Genomic DNA, 20,091 nt, shown 5'->3' with positions numbered 1-20,091 from the left:
TTTGTAAATGGAACAAAGCAACTATCCATAACAAGAAATTATTTATGTTTTAACTTATACTGTACAGAGAGATGCTATACAATAATGTCAATATAGCTATGCTTAGCACTGCTCTTCAGGAAAATGGGAGATTATAAAGTCCTTTTGAGTTGAGATATTAGATTTCTCAGCTAAAAATGAATCTCTCTTTCCATATGGCTAGCACAGAACAATATAGAGAACTGAAATTATGATACAGAAAATATAACTGAGGAAGGGCTCCATATGTGAAAACTTTAGGGCACTCAATATAAAACTCTTAAGAGATATTAACAGACACATACTGGCATTTGTAAATTCCTCAGAAGGGAATGGTGTAAAACACATAATAACATTCTGAGCATTGCTGTTGAGCTGAGATAACTGTAGTAGAAAACTTGTCTAGTTAAAGAACATTTTACTTACAAGCAATTCATATGCGTATACGAAAACAATGAATGAAATAATACTTTTGTAACCTTGCAATGTAATAATTTAATTTAATAATTTTCGATGTTCTGTAAGAAAAATAATATAGAGATAACAGTGATCAGATTTATTTTCAAGCCACGATTACCATGCTAATTAACAGTTTCTAATTGTAAATTAGCAAATGCAATGAAGATCTATTATAGACAATTTAATAATCTGAAAGGAACAAGTTGCATTTGGTTACACAAATAAATATCCTATTAAAGCTTCATTCATTCATTCATTCATTAATGACTGAAAAGCGTCCAGGTAAAAGATACCATTAATTCACAGTCGTAGAAAAACCATTAGGATATTTTGCTTTCAGTTGTAGACTTCTTGTATTAAAATTGTATTAAAATTTAATTCTAATTGTACACCATAGCAATTAAAATAGCAAAATCCATTTATTGTTGCAGCACACTTATTGCAGCACATTTGTCCTATGATTAAATAATTTTGTCCTTGCATAAGTAAAGTATTTTTTTTTTAATAATTCCCTTTTTGAGCAGCAACAAGCACCTCACACTAGTTTTTATGTTACTCTTTTAATTGGTATTTTTCTCTGTGTCTGTTAATAACTCTAAAATGGTTAGACTCATAAGATATTAGTGTCACAATTTGAATACAAATAACCGATAGCAATTAGAATAGTAACAAAAAAATTCTAAATTAAGTAATAGATTGTAAGTTTTAATGAGCAGGGCCATCCTCCTGTACTGATCATTATTTTATTACCCTTCTATTGTACAGGATATGTCTAGAATAAATTCACATTTAATAAATTCTTGTTAATCGCAATAGAACACAGGAATATTTTTTTATTCCCTGGGGCACAAGTGCTAGATTGCTAAAAGCACTCTGTGTTCTGCATTGTACATGACCCCTTGCATATCCTTCAAAGTCCATCCTTTCTATCTAGTTTTTTATTTCAGATTCACTTTTATCCTTTGGACTGTTTTATTAGACAGAAAGTAAAACATCATTACTCCTGCATTAAACTGCTGATGTGCCATTAGATTAATAAAAAGAACTGTCCCAATGATAAAATAAAGCATGCATAAACATGCTGACCTTTACTTTATAAACCAGAATAAACATAGTAAAAATATATCAGATAGGATAAAAATAAGAAGATCATCAAGAGCTCTAATTTCATATTATAAGACCAATGTGAACAAAAACATGGTACCAAGGATTGTCGAATTGAAAGTTTGCACTTTAGTGCTGTGTGCATTAATATGAAATATTAAACAGGTAAGAGCTGACATGCATGCTACATTTTATAGCAGATGTAGTGTGGCTATAATCCACATAATGCTGATTAACAACAAATTGTATTTCATCTAGTAAAACGAAAGCACCTTATAATTCTGTAACTCTTTTCTGGCACAGCCTTCTACAACAGAGTCATAATCAAGCATACACAAGTAACATTCCTGTTGGCAACCAGGTAAACCTCTGCTGCCTTGATGGGACAAACTTAAGAAAATCTCACTAGGAAATGAAAAACAGATGCAAATATAGAGCAACAACAATAAATGTATATAAAAAATGCAGCAGTACAGTACAATAGAACACCTGCAAAGGGGCACACAAGGAGTCTGTCTAACTATGATTAAACAGTACTAACTGATTATCATGACAGTCTCACAGTTAACTTTAGTTGGGTTCCGGGTACAAGGCCCCTTCCCAAGAGCTCAGCAGCAGGTAGAGCACCCTACCAGTTCTTCTAGACAGTATCTCTGGGATTGGCTGCAAGATGTCCTTCGTAGCCTCTGGTTGACCTGCCTCTTGTTTGAGCACTGAGACCAACCTCTTCCTGAGTCTTTCTTTCTTACCTGATGTCTCTAACCCATTATATATTTGCCAAAGGCTGCACTTTCTAGCCCTGTTTGGTATCTCCTAGTTAGGTATGAAGTGTGCCGGTTTTAAATCTATTCCACTGCCTTGTGCTGTCAGGTGAATGTTGATAGTTGGAGTTTTTGTAGCACTTTGACACTTAGACCCAACCACTCAGCTAAACTAATATGTTAATCAGGAGGTAGAAGTGTGCACTACCTGGTATCACAGGCTAGTAGAATGGGAATTGAGATTCTTATTCCAAGCACAGTGAAGCTCCTGGTAAAATGCTACAGTAGCTTCAAGAGTGTAGCTAAGGAGGAAGCAGACCCTTTAACTGCTGTTGGAATAGAATGTATATTGGGCCTAGTTGTACAGTCATAGATAATCAGATATCATACTGACTTCACTCTGGGCTCTTCAGGGAGTCCTTATCTGTCTGTTTAGCCAGCTTTACACGCAGAATACTATTTTATATGAAATAAAAAAAATATATAATTTCTTTGTACCTTATATTTTTTGTTTTTGTTTTAGTTGGAATTTTGTTATGGTAATTCAGTTTGTATAGAAATGCCCATAAGCTGTAGAGTACTTTCAAGCACATTTTACAATAAATTAATTTTCTCTGAACATCACTTCATAAACCAATATATCTTTTTCGTATTTCAAATTTCGAAAAGCACAAATATAAATTTCAATTTCTAATACAAATGTACTTAGATTCTAATTAAAATGTTCATTGAAACTGAACAACACCTTTTTTTAAAATTACCATATTTCTAGAAATTGCTGTGTGCAAAACTTCTTTCTTTTGAGCCTCACTCAAAAGAAATCTTGCATTTCTATTCTATGGGAAAATAATGATTAAAAAGAAAGCAAACTGGTCATAGAATAGTGGCTTTAAGATGAACACATAAAATAAAAAAGTACACACATAAAAACACAAAATATTTAGAGCTATTCCTTCCAATGTGGCCAACCGGAGTTTGGCACGTTTACATTTGTCCCAAGTATACATTGCTGTTTCTTAATAGACAAATATTTTATTGTTGTGTTATTCTTCTGAGACTTTGTATTTTAATGATATTTTTATTGAACTGGATAATTTGTCATTTTTTGTTAGTCCAGTTCAGAGTGGCTGGGACACACTGAATAGAAAGCAAATACAATATTGATTGGTTGGGAAATGTTAAATCTCACTATGGGCCTGTAACATAGATGGTTTCCTAGTGTGAAACGAAGTCTGTGCCTGTAGGACAGTGTGCCAGGAGTGCGAATCGGTATACCACTGGTGCTGAATTAGCTGCAAACATTTCTACTTTGCTGTGCATAAGTATAATACTATAAGTACAGGTATATGACATTCTAGATCAGTGGCGTAACACTCCAATCCCCAGCCTCTTTCCCACATCCTGTCCCGTCTCTGCCCCGCCCACACCCTGCTTCTACCCACCCACTCCCTGCCCGACTCCACCCACTCCCACCCAATTTACATCCCCCTTCCTCGCCGCAGGTAACAGAGCGGCTGGGGAGGAGGGTTTTTTTATTAGCTATAGAGGAAGCAGACCCCCACAGTCTGGGCCCACCTGTTCCCCTGGCACCCTGCAACTGCTGGGTCTGCATCCTCTATAGTTACGCCACTGTTCTAGATATTAATAAAGAAGCCACAGACATGGCAAAGAAACAAATAATAACAAAAATAAAGCATACCTTGATTCCCAGAAACATAAATGTGTGCATGTTTATAATAACTGTACATTAATATCATTCTGTATTTTTCAGTGTTTGATGGAATCACCGTGAAACATTATAGGCTCAGAAGACTGGATGATGGTGGATTTTACATAACTGCAAAGAGTCAATTTAGATCTATGAATGAGCTTGTTGAATATTATGGTAAAAGAGAGGAAGGACTTTGCTGCAAACTTTTAAAACCATGCCTAAAGGTAATGGATTGTTTTGTTTCCTTTGGTTTTCTAATGTGACATTGAGAAAGTTACAGTATTTTATGTAATTTAGTACCACTGTCCTGGCTCAATCATAACACTTATAAAATCAGACTTTTAAAAAAATCAGGAATTGTTCGGAATTTATTAAACCCCGAGGATGGAAAAGTTTGAATCTGAAAATCCGGCATCTCAGACCCATGGGCGTCCACAGAGGGGGGCAAGAGGGGTCAGTGCCCCCCCCTGGGACCAGCAGACTGACCATCTGTTTATTCGGGCATTTTGTAATGTGGGCCGCTCCTGATCTATAATGTTCATTTCAAACTGTGGGCTCTAGGACCGCTCCTCCGTCCCAGCTCCCACTGTGGCTCCGCCCCTTCCACTCGTCTCCGTTCTCATGCTGTGCTGTGTGCAGGCCTGCCTGCCTGCCATCAGGGGGGAACAAGGAAGAAAGTTTTGGGCCAGGCAGGATTTAGGCTCAAAGGGGGATTAGCCAGCCCCCCTTACGAGCGTGGACATCACTGATGCCGAAGATGGAAGTACAGGAACTGATGTGGTAAGAAGGGGAAGCCAGCAGTCACTGTAATTCTCAGGAATCTCTTTAGCCTGCACTCTGTCTCTCTCTACCCCTCTCTCTCTCTGAGTCTTTGTTTCTCTCTCTGCCTCTCTCTCTCTGTCCCTCTGTCTCTCTCTCGCTGCACTCTTTCTTTCTCTCACTGCACTCTGTCTCTCTCTGTGAGTCTCTGTCTCTCTCTGCACTCTGCCTCTCTCACTACACTCTCTCTTTCACTGCACTCTGTCTCTCTCTGCACTGTCTCTCTCTCTCTCTCTCTACTCTGTCTTTTTCTCTCTTTGCACTCTGTTGTTCTCTGCACTCTGTCTCACTGCACTCTGCTTCTCTCTGCACTCTGACTCTCTCTGTGAGTCCCTCTCTTTCTACAGTCTCTATCTGTCCACCAATGAAGTTTTTTTTAACTTTTATGGGGGGCCCCTATCCTAACCACCAATTGTTTTTTTTAACTTGTATGGGGGTCCCTGGTAACCAGTGGGTTTCTAGTGTTTGTTTTATCTCCCATGTTTGTGTGGCTTTTATTACTGTGGTGTTGGGTCTGGGACTGTCATCTAGATTATGTAGGTACCCAGCAGAATGAATTGTAAAAAAAGAACATGTGGCTACATGGGGTATTTATGTATGTACTTGCCCCTGTGCTATCTGTTTGTGAGTTCTGGGGGTATTTATACATGTACTTGCCCCTGTGCCATCTGTTTGTGAGTTCTGGGGGTATTTATACATGTACTTGCCCCTGTGCCATCTGTTTGTGAGTTCTGGGGGTATTTATGCATGTACTTGCCCCTGTGCCATCTGTTTGTGAGTTCTGGGGGTATTTATACATGTACTTGCCCCTGTGCCATCTGTTTGTGAGTTCTGGGGGTATTTATACATGTACTTGCCCCTGTGCCATCTGTTTGTGAGTTCTGGGGGTATTTATACATGTACTTGCCCCTGTGCCATCTGTTTGTGAGTTCTGGGGTATTTATGCATGTACGTGCCCCTGTGCCATCTGTTTGTGAGTTCTGGGGGTATTTATACAATGAACTTGCCACTTTGCCATCTTTGTGTGAACTAGGGTTGCCACTTGTCAGACAACCGGTATTTTGAAGGGTTGCCCGGGTCAAATTAGGGAAACTGTGCAGGATTCCCTTGATTGACCCGGCGATCGGCTGATCGCCGTGGCATAGCTCCACCCCTTGATGGCAGTGACACACCCACCTATCTCACAGGCCCGCCCACAGATGCCTCCTTGCCCCACCCTGGAAAATTTTCTGCGGACACCCATGCTCAGACCTGTCAAGCATATAAGTCAATGGGAGAAGTCCCAATGATTGTTTGATGTGTGCTGGGTTTCGTGCAATACCTCAACGTTTTCTGAGCTTTCGGGTGAAAATTCTGAAAAAATCAGATGAAAGAATCCAAAAAAATCATGAAGATTGGATTTTTTACCGCAAATCAAATTTTCGGGAAAATGTAATAATAAATAAGCGTAAAAAACCAGAGCGGATTTGGTCGGAGTTTGTAGCAGAAAATATTGAGATTATTTCGGACCTTGATAAATAACCCCCCTATTGTTCAGATGTTTCTAATAATAAGCATGTATTAAACATAATCCTATAGATGTCACCCTTACTGGGCCTTCATATTGGAAAATACAAACGTAGGACTGGCACACAGATGCAAAGCACACATGGAAACTTCTGTAGTGATTTACATGTCGGGTGTGGTTTTCATCCCATCTGTGTGCCAATACTTCTGCAGGGATGTGAAAATCTTAGACACCCTTACACATTACAGACAGGCACATCCCTAGTTATATGTATGCCTAAAAGGTCCTTATGGGGACCTTGTGCTTATGTAACCCCTGTAGTTCTCATAGTGGATGCTAGATGGCACTGTTACATAATATAAAAGGCTTGAGAACCATGAGGTCAGGGCCATTGCTGCTGAACCTTTCCTCTGTTAGGCCACAGAGGTTAGGGGTGGTGGAACTCAGCCTGAGTATAGGAAATGATAGTTATACCCTTTAATAGATCACTCTAGGAGTGATAGATAGGGTATGTAGTTGAGCAGCTCCAAGCTCCAACAAGGATATTAGAGGTATTAAGATCCCGGGTATTACTGACCCCATAGTAGGGCCTAAGTGTTAGGCTCAGGGAAGTATGTAGTCTTCTGAGTTCCACCTAAGGTAATCCTGAAGATTGGGGAAATACCTTCTGACATGCTGCCTAGCTCTCTACATGTACTCTTTACTTTGCAGAGAGTCATTCTATGTTTAATACAGTGAGTATACCTTGTTACATTGATTGATCTATGTGTTACTCTATGTTCCATGCTCCATTGTGAACTCTGGTTTTGGTTGATAAACTCGGTTTATTGTTTAAGCAAAATAAAACTACTGGCGCCTAATCTCTTGTGCATTGCACACAGTTACAGTTACACTACACCCTGCCTCCACCCCGCTGTGAGGGCTTGCCCCTGAGAAATAGAGCTCATCTGTGGTATCAGCCCACAAAGGAAAGTAGCTATAACTGCTAAATACAAAGCAGTTTACTATAGCGCTACATTTTGGCGCCCAACGTGGGGCCCGAAAGGGTAAACTGTAATACCGCACCGCAGCCTAGTGTGACAGGCGCTGCGGGTGCGTACGCAATAGGTAAAAGGAGGATTTTGTGGTTTTTACCTCCGCTGATAAGTTCACTGTTGGAACTGTGGTCCACTCTCTCTACACGGAACAGTGTAGCCCATCATGCCGCTACTCCGTCCCCAAGAGGTGCACGCGTGGGCGGTAGCAGAGCACGTTAACCCCCACTGTGCTTTTGCCGTGGATCGAGTGCCCCCAGGGTGTGGCATAAAGCTCATGCATCCTACTCTCACTTACCATGTGTGATTAAAGGGCACCCGACTTGTGGTGGAAAAGGATTCTAGAGTCCTGGGTTACTGGGTAAGGCTGTACCATGGTCCCGTGAAATTAGGGGATGATGAAGGGCCATACACTATTTACCCAGTAGGAATTTACCCCATCAGTTGCCCTGTTATATATGCCGGACCTGAAACATCCTTGCCACTCGAGCTTGAGGTGAAGACTGAAACTCCCGACCCCTCCACAGTGGTTAACAAGTCTGATTTCCAGGGAAAAGTAGAGGCGACGAGCACGAGTGTAGGGACTGTTTCGTCCACTCTTGTTATTGCCGGAACAAAATACCCTAAGCTGAAGGTTTTTTCGGGAAATCTTCCCGTCCCTGAGGGGGAGCAGGGTTTCGAAGAGTGGCAGGAGGCTGCAGTTCAAATGCTGGTAGAGTGTCTGTGCCCCGAGGGTGATAAACGGATCCGTTTAACTGAAAATCTGCGCCCTCCCGCCAGCCAGGTGGTTAAACTGTTTTGCAAGGCTCATTTAGAGATTGCCTGAAAGCCCTAGAAGAGGTGTATGGGGCTTGTGACAACCCTCATACCTTGCTCCATATGTTCCGAAGCTTGTATCAAGAGGAAGGGGAGAATGTGTCCACGTTTGTGCAACGGTTACAAAGCAAGCTATGGACATTAGTTCAGAAGAACATTATCCCTATTGCCGAGGTCGATGAGATGCGACGTACCCAACTCATGCATGGACTGCAGGGGAGCCACCCCATAGCCATGGAGCTGCGCATAATGTACCGGCAGGGCACCCCACCTGAAATGGGTGAAATATGGGCGTAGTAAAGGAAAGGGAAGCTGAACTGGAGAAAGTGGCAGCTCACAGCAAGAAGGCGACTACGGGGAGTTCTCCCTCCGCTCAGAAGGATCCGAGGGGAGTTTCTGGGAGGAAAGAGGATTCGTTCCCCCGGTCTAAGAGGGTGCCCCTAGCAAAGACTTTCAGTGCTACTGCCCGTTTAGATTGTTACCGTTGTGGACACCAGGGCCACCGAGTGTACCAGTGTTACCCGCTAATAGACTCAGGTGACCTCCACAGTAATGGGGGGCGCTTACCCCGGAAACGAAAGGGCACACAGAAGAGTCAAAAATCTGGGACGCTCCCTGGGGTAGGAAGACGGTGTACTTTCAACCTGCTTGTAAATGGTGTCCCGACCACCGCGTTATTTGACACGAGCTCCCAATTGACTATTATACACCAGCCGTTCTATCTTCAACATCTCAGCCACCTCCCATTGCAAACTGTGGGTCCAGTACCCGTATTCGGTGTGGGGACGGGCCCCACCTATATGGATGGCTGTGTGGAAGTACAACTGCACATCCCTGGACTTGTAGGGGACAATGGCCCACCTATCACTGTCGTGGCTTACGTGAGTCCTCCACCTGGAGGTAAGGAGGCTGCCCCCGTGATTGTAGGCTCCAATGTGAAGGCTGTAGAGGAGGCTTTCCTCCGGTTCCTCCAACCCAGGGAGGGTACCCCACTAACTGTGTTGCCTTTATCTCCAGAGCTGCAGGAGATTTGCCAGACCTTTGCCCCGGAGTCACCTGGGGGTTGTGTAGGAAATCCTTGGCATTCAGTAGAGATCCCTCCAGGGGGAGTCCAAAGTCTGCGAGTGTATGTGGAGATTGTGTCTGCTACCCCCGGCAGTTATTTCTTACTGGAGACCGACCCACACGAAGCTGCCTGAAATGGTTGGGAGATAGTTCCTGAGAGGAAAGACTATCGGCGCAAGTGTCCCCGAACTGATGTGGTTACGGTTAAAAATATCACCTTCCATACCGTCATCATTCCTGCATGGCATACAGTTGGGCATTGTTACCCGGTGGACAGTGTGAATCCATGTTCGGTCCGAATGGGGACAGTGGACACTAAACTTACTTTTAATCTGGAGGAGGCTGATGATCCCGTGGAACATCGTCATATGTTTGAGCAGAAGTTATCAATGTACCGGGATGTTTTCTCAGTAGATGAGATGGATGTCGGCTGCGCTAAACATGCAGAGCATAGTATCTGATTGAGTGATGAGAGGTCTAGGCGAATACCCCCTCGTGATCTGGAGGATGTTCGGAAGTATTTGGAAAAGATGGCGGATCAACGGATAATCGTTGAATCACGCAGCCCGTATGCTTCCCCAATTGTGATTGTATGAAAGAAAAATGGTAGTGTTTGTCTGTGTGTGGATTATCGAACACTAAATAGACGCACTGTCCCGGATCAGTATACTTTGCCCCGTATTGATGAGGCCCTGGATGCATTACATGGTAGTGCATGGTTCTCTGTGATGGACTTACTTATTATCAGATTCCCATGAGTAGGGATGATCAAGAGAAGACAGCTTTCATCTGCCCATTGGGGTTCTATGAGTTTACCCGCATGCCTCAGGGTATAAGCGGGGCTCCTGCAACCTTTCAGCGTCTCATGGAGAAGGTGTTGGGCAATTTGACTCCCAGACATTGCATAGTATACTTGTATGATATAATTGTGTTTGGTTCCACCTTGGAGGAACACGATACCAGGTTGTTTAATGTCCTGGACTGCCTTCGGCAGGAGGATCTGAAGCTCTCTGTCGATAAATGCAAGTTCGCTCGTAAGGTAGTGAAGTTTGTGGGGCACATTGTATCTGCTGAAGGGATTGCTACTGACCCCGAGAAAGTCGCAGCTGTTCGAGATTGGCCACGGCCTAACAATGTGACTGAACTTAGATCCTTCCTGGGGTTCTGTGGATATTATCGGAGATTTGTCGAAGGATATTCCAAACTTGCTCATCCCTTAAATGGATTGTTGGCAGGACATGCCCCCAAGGAGACCAATTCCTTCCAGCCTTCAGTTAAAGCCAGGTGGTCCACAGATTGTGAGGAAGCCTTCCAAACTCTAAAGAAAATTTTTCGCCATTTCGCGAATTTCGCGCGAAATTCGCTAGTTTTTCGGCGAAGCGAAACGGCGCAAATTCGCCCATCACTAGTCTTCAACTGAACACTGGTGATATGATTCGGGAGCAAAAGAGAGATCCGGTGGTTCAGCATGTCCGCGAGGCTGTCGCTAGGAGAAATCCTGAGCTTATGAGAAAGACTATACCTAAGGAAAGTCGGATATTCCTGAAGGAATGGGATAAATTGAAGTTTATTGATGGGAGCCTCTACAGGGTTCAGTTGTTTCATGACCACCCGGAAAGGAGGCAGTTGGTGCTACCCCAAACCTACTGGCGGATTGTTTTGAGGAGCCTACATGACAAACGGTCATTTTTGGGTGGAAAAGACTTATGGTCTGATCCGTGATAGGTTTTTCTGACGGAGAATGAGAGAGGTGGTGGTCGATTACTGTAGGCGTTGTGTCCCTTGTTTGCAAAGAAAGTCTTTACCCACTCGGGCTGCTCCCATAGAACATTTAAAGAGCCATGAGCTGTTGGATTTAGTCTGCATTCTGTGTATTGATAAAGATTCTAGTGGCATAGGAAACATACTAGTTGTAACTGATCATTACACTCGATATGCTAAAGCCTACCCCACTAAGGACCAGAAAGCTGCCACGGTGGCTAAGGTGTTATGGGACAAGTTCTTTGTCCTCGATTCTGGGATGGCATTGGATGTGATTTACTTAGACTTTGCTAAAGCATTTGATACAGTGCCACATAAAACATAGTATTTGTACCTGGACAGAGAACTGGCTAAAAGATAGACTACAAAGAGTGGTGGTAAATGGAACATTTTCTAATTGGACCAGTGTTGTTAGTGGAGTACCGCAGGGCTCTGTACTAGGTTCCTTGCTTTTCAACTTGTTTATTAATGACCTGGAGGTGGGCATTGAAAGTACTGTTTCTATTTTTGCAGATGATACTAAATTGTGCAGAACTATAGGTTCCATGCAGGATGCTGCCACTTTGCAGAGTGATTTGTCTAAATTGGAAAACTGTGCAGCAAACTGTAAAATGAGGTTCAATGTTGATAAATGCAAGGTTATGCACTTTGGCAAAAATAATATTAATGCAAGTTATACACTAAATGGCAGTGTGTTGGGAGTTTCCTTAAATGAGAAAGATCTAGGGGTCTTTGTAGATAACACGTTATCTAATTCTGGGCAAAGTCATTCTGTGGCTACTAAAGCAAATAAAGTTCTGTCTATAAAAAAGGGCATTAGCTCAAGGGATGAAAACATAATTATGCCTCTTTATAGGTCCCTGGTAAGGCCTCATCTGGAGTATGCAGTGCAGTTTTGGACTCCAGTCCTTAAGAGGGATATAAATGAGCTGGAAAGAGTGCAGAGATGTGCAACTAAATTGGTTAGAGGGATGGAAGACTTAAATTATGAGGGTAGACTTGGGGTTGTTTTCTCTGGAAAAAAGGCGCTTGCGAGGGAACATGATTACACTTTACAAGTACATTAGAGGACATTATAGACAAATAGCAGGGGACCTTTTTAGCCATAAAGAGGATCACCATACCAGAGGTCACCCCTTTAGACTAGAAGAAAAGAACTTTCATTTGAAGCAACGTAAGGGGTTCTTCACAGTCAGGACAGTGAGGTTGTGGAATGCACTGCTGGGGGATGTTGTGATGGCTGATTCAGTTAATGCCTTTAAGAGTGGCTTGGATGATTTTTTGGACAGACATAATATCAAAGGCTATTGTGATACTAAGCTCTATAGTTAGTATAGGTATATAGAATTTAATTAAAAGTAGGGAGGGGTGTGTGTATGGATGCTGGGTTTTCATTTGGAGGGGTTGAACTTGATGGACTTTGTCTTTTTTCAACCCAATTTAACTATGTAACTATGTAACTATGTAACTATTATGGTCTACCCAATCGGCTTCACTCTGATCAAGGAAGAGATTTTGAGAGTCGGTTGATAAAGGAGCTGCTAGACCTATTGGTCGCACGACTCCCTATCATCCTGAAGGGGATGCTCTTCCTGAGAGATTTAATCGAACACTGTTGGACATGCTGGGTACTCTTTCGGCCACAGACAAACCCTCTTGGAGCCGTCATGTAAGTGCTTTAGTTCACTCCTATAATTGTACCCGGCATGAGTCTACTGGGTTTTTGCCCTATTTTCTTATGTTTGGAAGGGAAGCGCGATAACCTATTGATGTTCAACTGGGGGTTTCCACTGATGTAATTGGATGTAAGGAGCACTATCAGTATGTGAATTGCCTTCGGACCAGTTTGAAGGAAGCTTATCGCCTGGCTGAGGAAAATGCTGCAAAGGTCAATGCTGGGAATAAACAACGTTTTGATGCTAAAGTACAGTACAGAGAATTGAAGCCTGGAGATAAAGTGCTCTTGCGAAACTTAGGCCCCAATGCAAAGCATAAGCTGGCTGATAGGTGGGGGAAGGAGTTGTTTGAAGTAGTAAGCAAGCTACCCAGTATTCCGGTGTATCGGATTCAGAGTCCGGATGGAAGAGTCAAGGCTTGGCATCGAAACCACTTACTTCCTGTGCCCCAAATTCCTCAGATGATTACTGATCCCGATGTGGTGGAGGATACAGGTGTGGCTCTAAACGCCGATGAAAGAGGAGAAGGAGTGCTACCTACAACTGACAGTGGAGAATCGCTTGCATCAGGTGGAGGATGTGACATTATACCTCAAGGAGGTGAATTTGATATTGATGCTCCTCCATTTCAGCCTGATTCTCAAGAGAACTAAGCCCATGACACAGATGTGCAGGGGGGTTTGAATTTGGACTCAGCTGGGTTCAGAGGATCTAACATACCTAACACTGGCGAATTGAGAAGAGGTGATCGGGTTAGGAGGCCTCCCCAACTATTCACTTATGACACTGTGGGTAGGCCCTGCTATGAAGTGCCTGGATATTTTGGCCCTTCTCCGACAGTGATGAGTCTAATTGATGCTCATGCTAGATTGGTACATATGATGCCTGTGTGTTATAAGACATGGAACCATAAGAGAACTGTGAGATCGACTATTTGATGGACTAGAATACTGATGTGTTTGAAATGCAGTATGTCTAACTTGTACCTTTCTTTGTAGGTGTTTACTGACAAAGTTTACCTGCCATGAATGAAACTGTTGCTATTGATATGTTTCCTTTCAGCTATGCCATTGTACCTGGGTTACTCAGGAGAGTTTCCCCAAAGAGGTTATAAGGTAATGGTATAGAAATGCAATACATATAGCTAAGTGCAATGTATTTTTGGTATCTGAAAAGGTTTCTTGCATGATGTGCCTTAACTGCTATATTTTCAGTATTTACTCTTTGAACGTTTCCTTGCCGGGACGGAAGGAATTCACCAGGGAGAGAATGTAGGGATGTGAAAATCTTAGACACCCTTACACATTACAGACAGGCACATCCCTAGTTATATGGACGCCTAAAAGGTCCTTATGGGGACCTTATGCTTATGTAACCCCTGTAATTCTCATAGTGGATGGTAGATGGCACTGTGGCATAATATAAACGGCTTGAGAACCATGAGGTCAGGGCCATTGCTGCTGAACCTTTCCTCTGTTAGGCCACAGAGCTTAGGGGTGGTGGGACTCAGCCTGAGTATAGGAAGTTGTCAGACTCACCAGTATAATCCAGTCATAGAAGGAGCTGGAGCAGTAGATAGTGAACCCAGAAGCGCCTCACACAACCGCTACCCACCTGGAGTGGAACAGGGAGCAGGGTTGTGGAGAGTAGCCAATGAGACGATAAGCGAAGTACAAGGGATTAGGCAGAGTCGTAGTCAGGAGGTCCGAGGTCAGAAGGCAGGCAGCGAGATTTGTAAACGATAAGACAGACAGATAAGTCGAGACAGGCAACAGGAATCAAGTCCGGGTCCAGGCAAGGGTCGATAACAGGAATTCAATAAGTTCAGAGACGCTAGGGTTTCAGTTCAAACAACCTAATAACCAGGCAATGCATCTCAGTCAGAACCAGGTTTAAATATTGTTACTTTGGCGCCAAACTGGCGTCTTTGCGCTGACGTCGCAGAACTGACGCCAGCACGTCCGTCATAGGCGTTTTCGCCCGCGTCCTTGCGCCAGCGACCGCCTTCGCGCCTTCGCGCCCGTCGCCGGCGTCACGCACCGGCGCCGGACAGGACGCAGGCACAATTTCTCACATTGCCCCCCATCAAGGAGCGGCCTCAGGACGCGACAACCAGAAGGCTTACATGGGTAAGTTCCATGGAATTTTTCCAGTAACTCCGGAGCGTGGATGTTAGAAGCTGGTTCCCAAGAATTCTCTTCCGGACCATAACCCTTCCATCTTACCAGGTACTGGAGACGCTTGCCTCTTAACCTGGAATCCAAGATCTCCTCGACCTCAAATTCTTCTTGGCCATCGACCACAACAGGAAGCGGAGGAGGAGCCGTACGCCCAGGAAATCGAAACGCTGAGGCCGGTTTCAGAAGTGCAGCATGAAACACTGGATGAATGTGCCAGGATGCTGGAAGTTTAAGCTGGAAAGCCACAGGATCAATCTAACGAATAATGGGAAAAGGACCCAGGAAACGTTGACCCAACTTCCTACTGGGACAAGAAAGCTTGAGGTTAACAGTTGACAACCATACACAGTCACCCACCTTGAACTCTGGGTCACCTCTCCGTCTCCGATCAGCATAAGTTTTAAAGTTTTGTTGAGCCTTCTTCATGTTTTCTTGGAGTTTCAGAAAATTATTGGACAAAAAAGTTAATCGGTCCTTGACAGCAGGAACTAAAATATCAGCAACAATGGCAGAGGGAAAAGTTACTGGATGAAGACCATAGTTTGCGAAGAAAGGAGACTGACTGATGGAGGAATGATGAGCAGGTATCAGCAGTCTCAGAGGCAGAAGGAAGTCTTGGTAAAGACTTAAAATGAGCCATCTTAGTTAAACGGTCAACAAAAACAACAATAGTGGAACAATCACAGGACAATGGTAAATCAGAAATGAAGTCCAAAGAAACTGATCCCCACGGACGAGAAGGCACTGGCAGTGGTTGAAGAAGACCAATAGGCCTAGAATGAGAGTCCTTGGATCTGGTGCAAACTTCACATGATGAGACAAACTTAAAACAGTCTTTAGCCATCCCAGGCCACCAAAATAATCTCTTAGCCAAAATAATGGTCTTTTTGATACCTGGATGACCCGCCAATTTGGAATCATGAATATTCTTAAGGACTTCTAAACGCATTTGTTCCGGAACAAAAATTTTGCCTTGATGAAGAAGAAAACCCTCCTTGGGAACTAATGATGGTTCACAAATGTTTATGGATGCCTCTTTAATTCCATCTACGAGAGTAGACTGTAGCAAGAGGAGATTATTAGAGTTTAAAATCGTCTCAGGAGCCAGAGGAACCTCGTCTTCAGGAGAGAACATTCGTGATAAAGCATCCGCCTTAACATTTTTTGACCCAGGTCGGTATGTGAGATGAAAATTAAATCGCATAAAAAATAAAGCCCACCTTGCTTGTCTAGGCCTCAACCTCTTGGCCGAACGTAGATACTCCAAATTTCTATGATCCGTAAAGATAAGAATCGGATGTTTAGACCCTTCAAGGAGATACCTCCACTCTTCAAGTGCCAGCTTGATAGCAAGTAATTCACGGTCAGCTACATCATAATTACATTCGCTTTTGGCCAACTTACGAGAAAAAAAAGCAACAGGATGAAGATCCTCTTGAATTCCAGTTCTCTGCGACAACACAGCACCCACCGCAAGTTCTGAAGCGTCAACTTCCAAGGTGAAAGGAAGGGAAACGTCTGGATGGTGAAGAATTGGGCCCGAAGTGAAGAGTGTCTTCAGTTTCTCAAAAGCCCCCTGAGCCTGTGGTGACCAACAAAACGTTTGATTATTGCGAGTCAACTCGGTAATTGGAAGGATGACTTGAGAAAAATTCTTTATAAATTTTCTGTAAAAATTTGCAAAACCAATAAAACGTTGAACAGCTTTTTTGGAAGACGGAATTGGCCAGTCAAGAATTGCAGAGATCTTCCTGGAGTCCATCTGGATTCCCTGAGGAGAAATTAAGAAACCCAAAAAGTCCACAGATGTTTGTTCAAACACACATTTCTCGATCTTAGCATACAGCTGATGAGTGCGCAGACGTGCCAGGACCCTCTTTAAATGTAATCTATGTTCTTCCAATGAATTAGAAAAAACAAGGATATCATCCAAATATATAATGACAAATATATCAAGGAAGTCTTTGAATACATCATTAACAAAATGTTGAAACGTTGCAGGAGCGTTGCAGAGACCGAAGGGCATGACCAGGTATTCAAAATGCCCGTAACGAGTACGAAAAGCCGTCTTCCATTCATCGCCTTCTCTTATTCTGACAAGATTGTATGCGCCTCGGAGATCCAGCTTTGAAAAAATCTTAGCCTCCGCCAAACATTAAAATAATTCTGGAATGAGAGGAAGTGGGTAATGATTTTTGACTGTAATTTTGTTCAAATCCCGGTAGTCAATGCACGGCCTTAATGAGTCTTTTATTGAAAACGTCCGTAAACTCCCAATACGCTTGAGGAAGAAGGTCATGGATTTCAGAGGCAGGGGATAAAGAACAGACTCTATTTGAAGAAGAAATACATTTAGAAGAACAAAAATTTGAAAGAAAGTTTACTTCACCGGTAGCCCAGTTGATGGACGGGTTGTGTTTCTGCAACCAGGGTAATCCCAAGATGACGGGAAATAAAGGAGAAGAAACCACATCAAAGTTCATGACTTCAGCATGCCCTTTATTTAACAAAACAAAAAGTGAGACAGTCTCTTGCACCACAGGGCCTGAAGTAATCAGAGAACCATCTGCCACACGAAGAGCTATGGGATTCTTTTTGGACTGGAGCGGTATCTGGAACTGTAGTGCCACTTTATTGTCCAGGAAACACCCGCTGGCCCCAGAGTCAAGAATTGCTTGAAGTTCTACCCGCTTGTCTCCCCACTGCAAAGATAAAGAGACTGTCAGGAGAGGCACAGGAACATGGCAACCGGAAAAGTCTTTACCAAACATCCTCTTACCCATTGGGCGGGTCGGACAACCCCGAAGCAAATGACCTGCTTGTCCACAATAGAGGCAGAGGTTAAGTCTGCGACGTCTGATACGCTCCTCTGGAGTTAATGCAGATCTAATGGCTCCAATCTGCATAGGCTCTGGAGCTGCACTGAAGACGGGTGGAGGAACAGCTAGAGAAAATGTAGAAGGCATTCGGATAGGAGGAGGAGCGGATGGTAACATCCAAGTCTGAGGTGGAAGGCCTGCTTTCTCAGCCTTTTCTTCCTCTCTGCGTTCCCTGAGCCTCTGATCCAGTTGGATAGAAAGGAGGATGAGGTCCTCCAAACTGTCAGGGATGCCAGTACGGGCTAATTCATTCTTTAATTCGGGTGAAAGTCCAAAACGATACTGGTTCTTTAGCGCTGCCGGGTTCCATTCAGTATCATCTGCCCATTGCCGGAATTCCAGCGTGTAATCTTCCGCTGGACGGATCCCTTGCTTCAGGGCACGCAGGGTGGCCTCGGCAGTAGTGGCTCTGTGTGGATCATCAAAAATAACTGCCATTGCATCAAAGAAAGAATCCACTGTGGCCAATACAGGACTGTGACGATCCATGAGACGGAAGGCCCAAGTCTGTGGTTCTCCCTTGAGGAAAGAAATAATAACCCCAACCCGGGTTTGCTCAGTAGGGTATGTGTGGGGTTTGAGCGAGAACAGCAGCTTACAGTTGCTCCTGAAGTTCCGGAACACCTTTCGGTCACCAGCAAATTTCTCTGGAAAGGCCACTTTGGGTTCAGAGATTTCCGAGGTAATCACCTGGACTTCTGTTGGAGCAGGAGGAGTTGCAGCGGCCGTGGAAGGGAGTACAGCTGGCGGATGGGTCCTAATATGCTCCTGTAGCTGCGAATAGCCACTTTGCAGCTCCCGAACAGCTTGCGTGAGAGAAGACAGCTGTTGAGTTAGGACAGCAAACGGAGACGCCCCTTCAGCTGGATCCATCCTTTTGGCCTGGTTATACTGTCAGACTCACCAGTATAATCCAGTCGTAGAAGGAGCTGGAGCAGTAGATAGTGAACCCACAAGCGCCTCACACAACCGCTACCCACCTGGAGTGGAACAGGGAGCAGGGTTGTGGAGAGTAGCCAATGAGACGATAAGCGAAGTACAAGGGATTAGGCAGAGTCGTAGTCAGGAGGTCCAAGGTCAGAAGGCAAGCAGCGAGATTCGTAAACGATAAGACAGGCAGATAAGTCGAGACAGGCAGCAGGAATCAAGTCCGGGTCCAGGCAAGGGTCGATAACAGGAATTCAATAAGTTCAGAGACGCTAGGGTTTCAGTTCAAACAACCTAATAACCAGGCAATGCATCTCAGTCAGAACCAGGTTTAAATATTGTTACTTTGGCGCCAAACTGATGTCTTTGCGCTGACGTCGCAGACGTCATAGGCGTTTTCGCCCGCGTCCTTGCGCCAGCGACCGCCGCCGTCCCGCGTCACGCGCCTGCGCCGGACAGGACGCAGGCACAATTTCTCACAGGAAGTGATAGTTATACCCTTTAATAGATCACTCTAGGAGTGATAGATAGGGTATGTAGTTGAGCAGCTCCAAGCTCTGACGAGGATATTAGAGGGATTAAGGTCCCGGGTATTACTGACCCCATAGTAGGGCCTAAGTGTTAGGCTCAGGGAAGTATGTACAGATGAAGCCAGAACGGATTGTACATCTAACGCGCTGTAGCTCATCAAGATAAACGCGCTGGTCGCGTTAAGTGCAGGGAAACACGCTGTGCCGACGTTTAGAAATCATTAGAGTGAAAATGAAAAGAGGCGCAATTCCAGTAATGAACACCAGGTGGCGCCTGAACAATTTTTCCATTCTAAGCGCAAGGTATTTCTTTAGCTGCCGACCGGCTTCAGTGAGTCCCAGTGCAGAACGATCGTGACATGCTCTCAATGTGAGCTACAGAAAGGGGGCTCTTCAGGTGCTCACAAACAGAATAAAAATCATTTGAATAGAGGTGTGATTATGTGCACATTACTAGGAAAGAAGATCTGCAGAGTATAAGTGCTGAGGAAGTAAAAAAAAAAAATGTAATAAATTAAAAAAGAATTAAAAAATATATAAATAAATAATCAAAAGTAAGTCCCAATGCCTCTTCCATCCACCCCTGAGCTTAATTTTCCCCATTACTATGCCCTGATTATTATTTTTTTTTTTAATGTGTGAATTACATCACAGATAAAGTAAAGTCTTAAACAGGCATTTATCAGTAGTATTGTGGTGGCGCATTTGGTTAGGTGTTTGCTTTTGCTGCCAAAGGTACTGGGTTCAATACCCATCTATACCCGAAGTCCAACAATTTTCTGTAATTGATATTTAAAATGATACTGTACATTTTACAACATATTAGGCTCAATCATGTATATTA

At 43.6% G+C, this 20,091-nt stretch overlaps 1 protein-coding gene across 1 annotated transcript in view; it reads left to right on the top strand.

Moving 5' to 3' along the window:
- Positions 1 to 20,091, top strand: part of frk.S (fyn related Src family tyrosine kinase S homeolog) — a 51,757-nt gene that overhangs the window by 18,954 nt on the left and 12,712 nt on the right. Inside the window, exon 3 of the mRNA XM_018265390.2 lies at positions 4,114 to 4,277. Within this exon, the coding sequence (XP_018120879.1) occupies positions 4,114 to 4,277 (164 nt within the window). The remainder of the gene's footprint in view (positions 1 to 4,113; positions 4,278 to 20,091) is intronic.

This window comes from Xenopus laevis, chromosome 5S (assembly GCF_017654675.1).
Source record: "Xenopus laevis strain J_2021 chromosome 5S, Xenopus_laevis_v10.1, whole genome shotgun sequence".
NCBI lineage: Eukaryota > Metazoa > Chordata > Amphibia > Anura > Pipidae > Xenopus > Xenopus laevis.
Note: the sequence above shows the minus strand (reverse complement) of the source record. Positions and strands in the feature narration are given on the sequence as shown.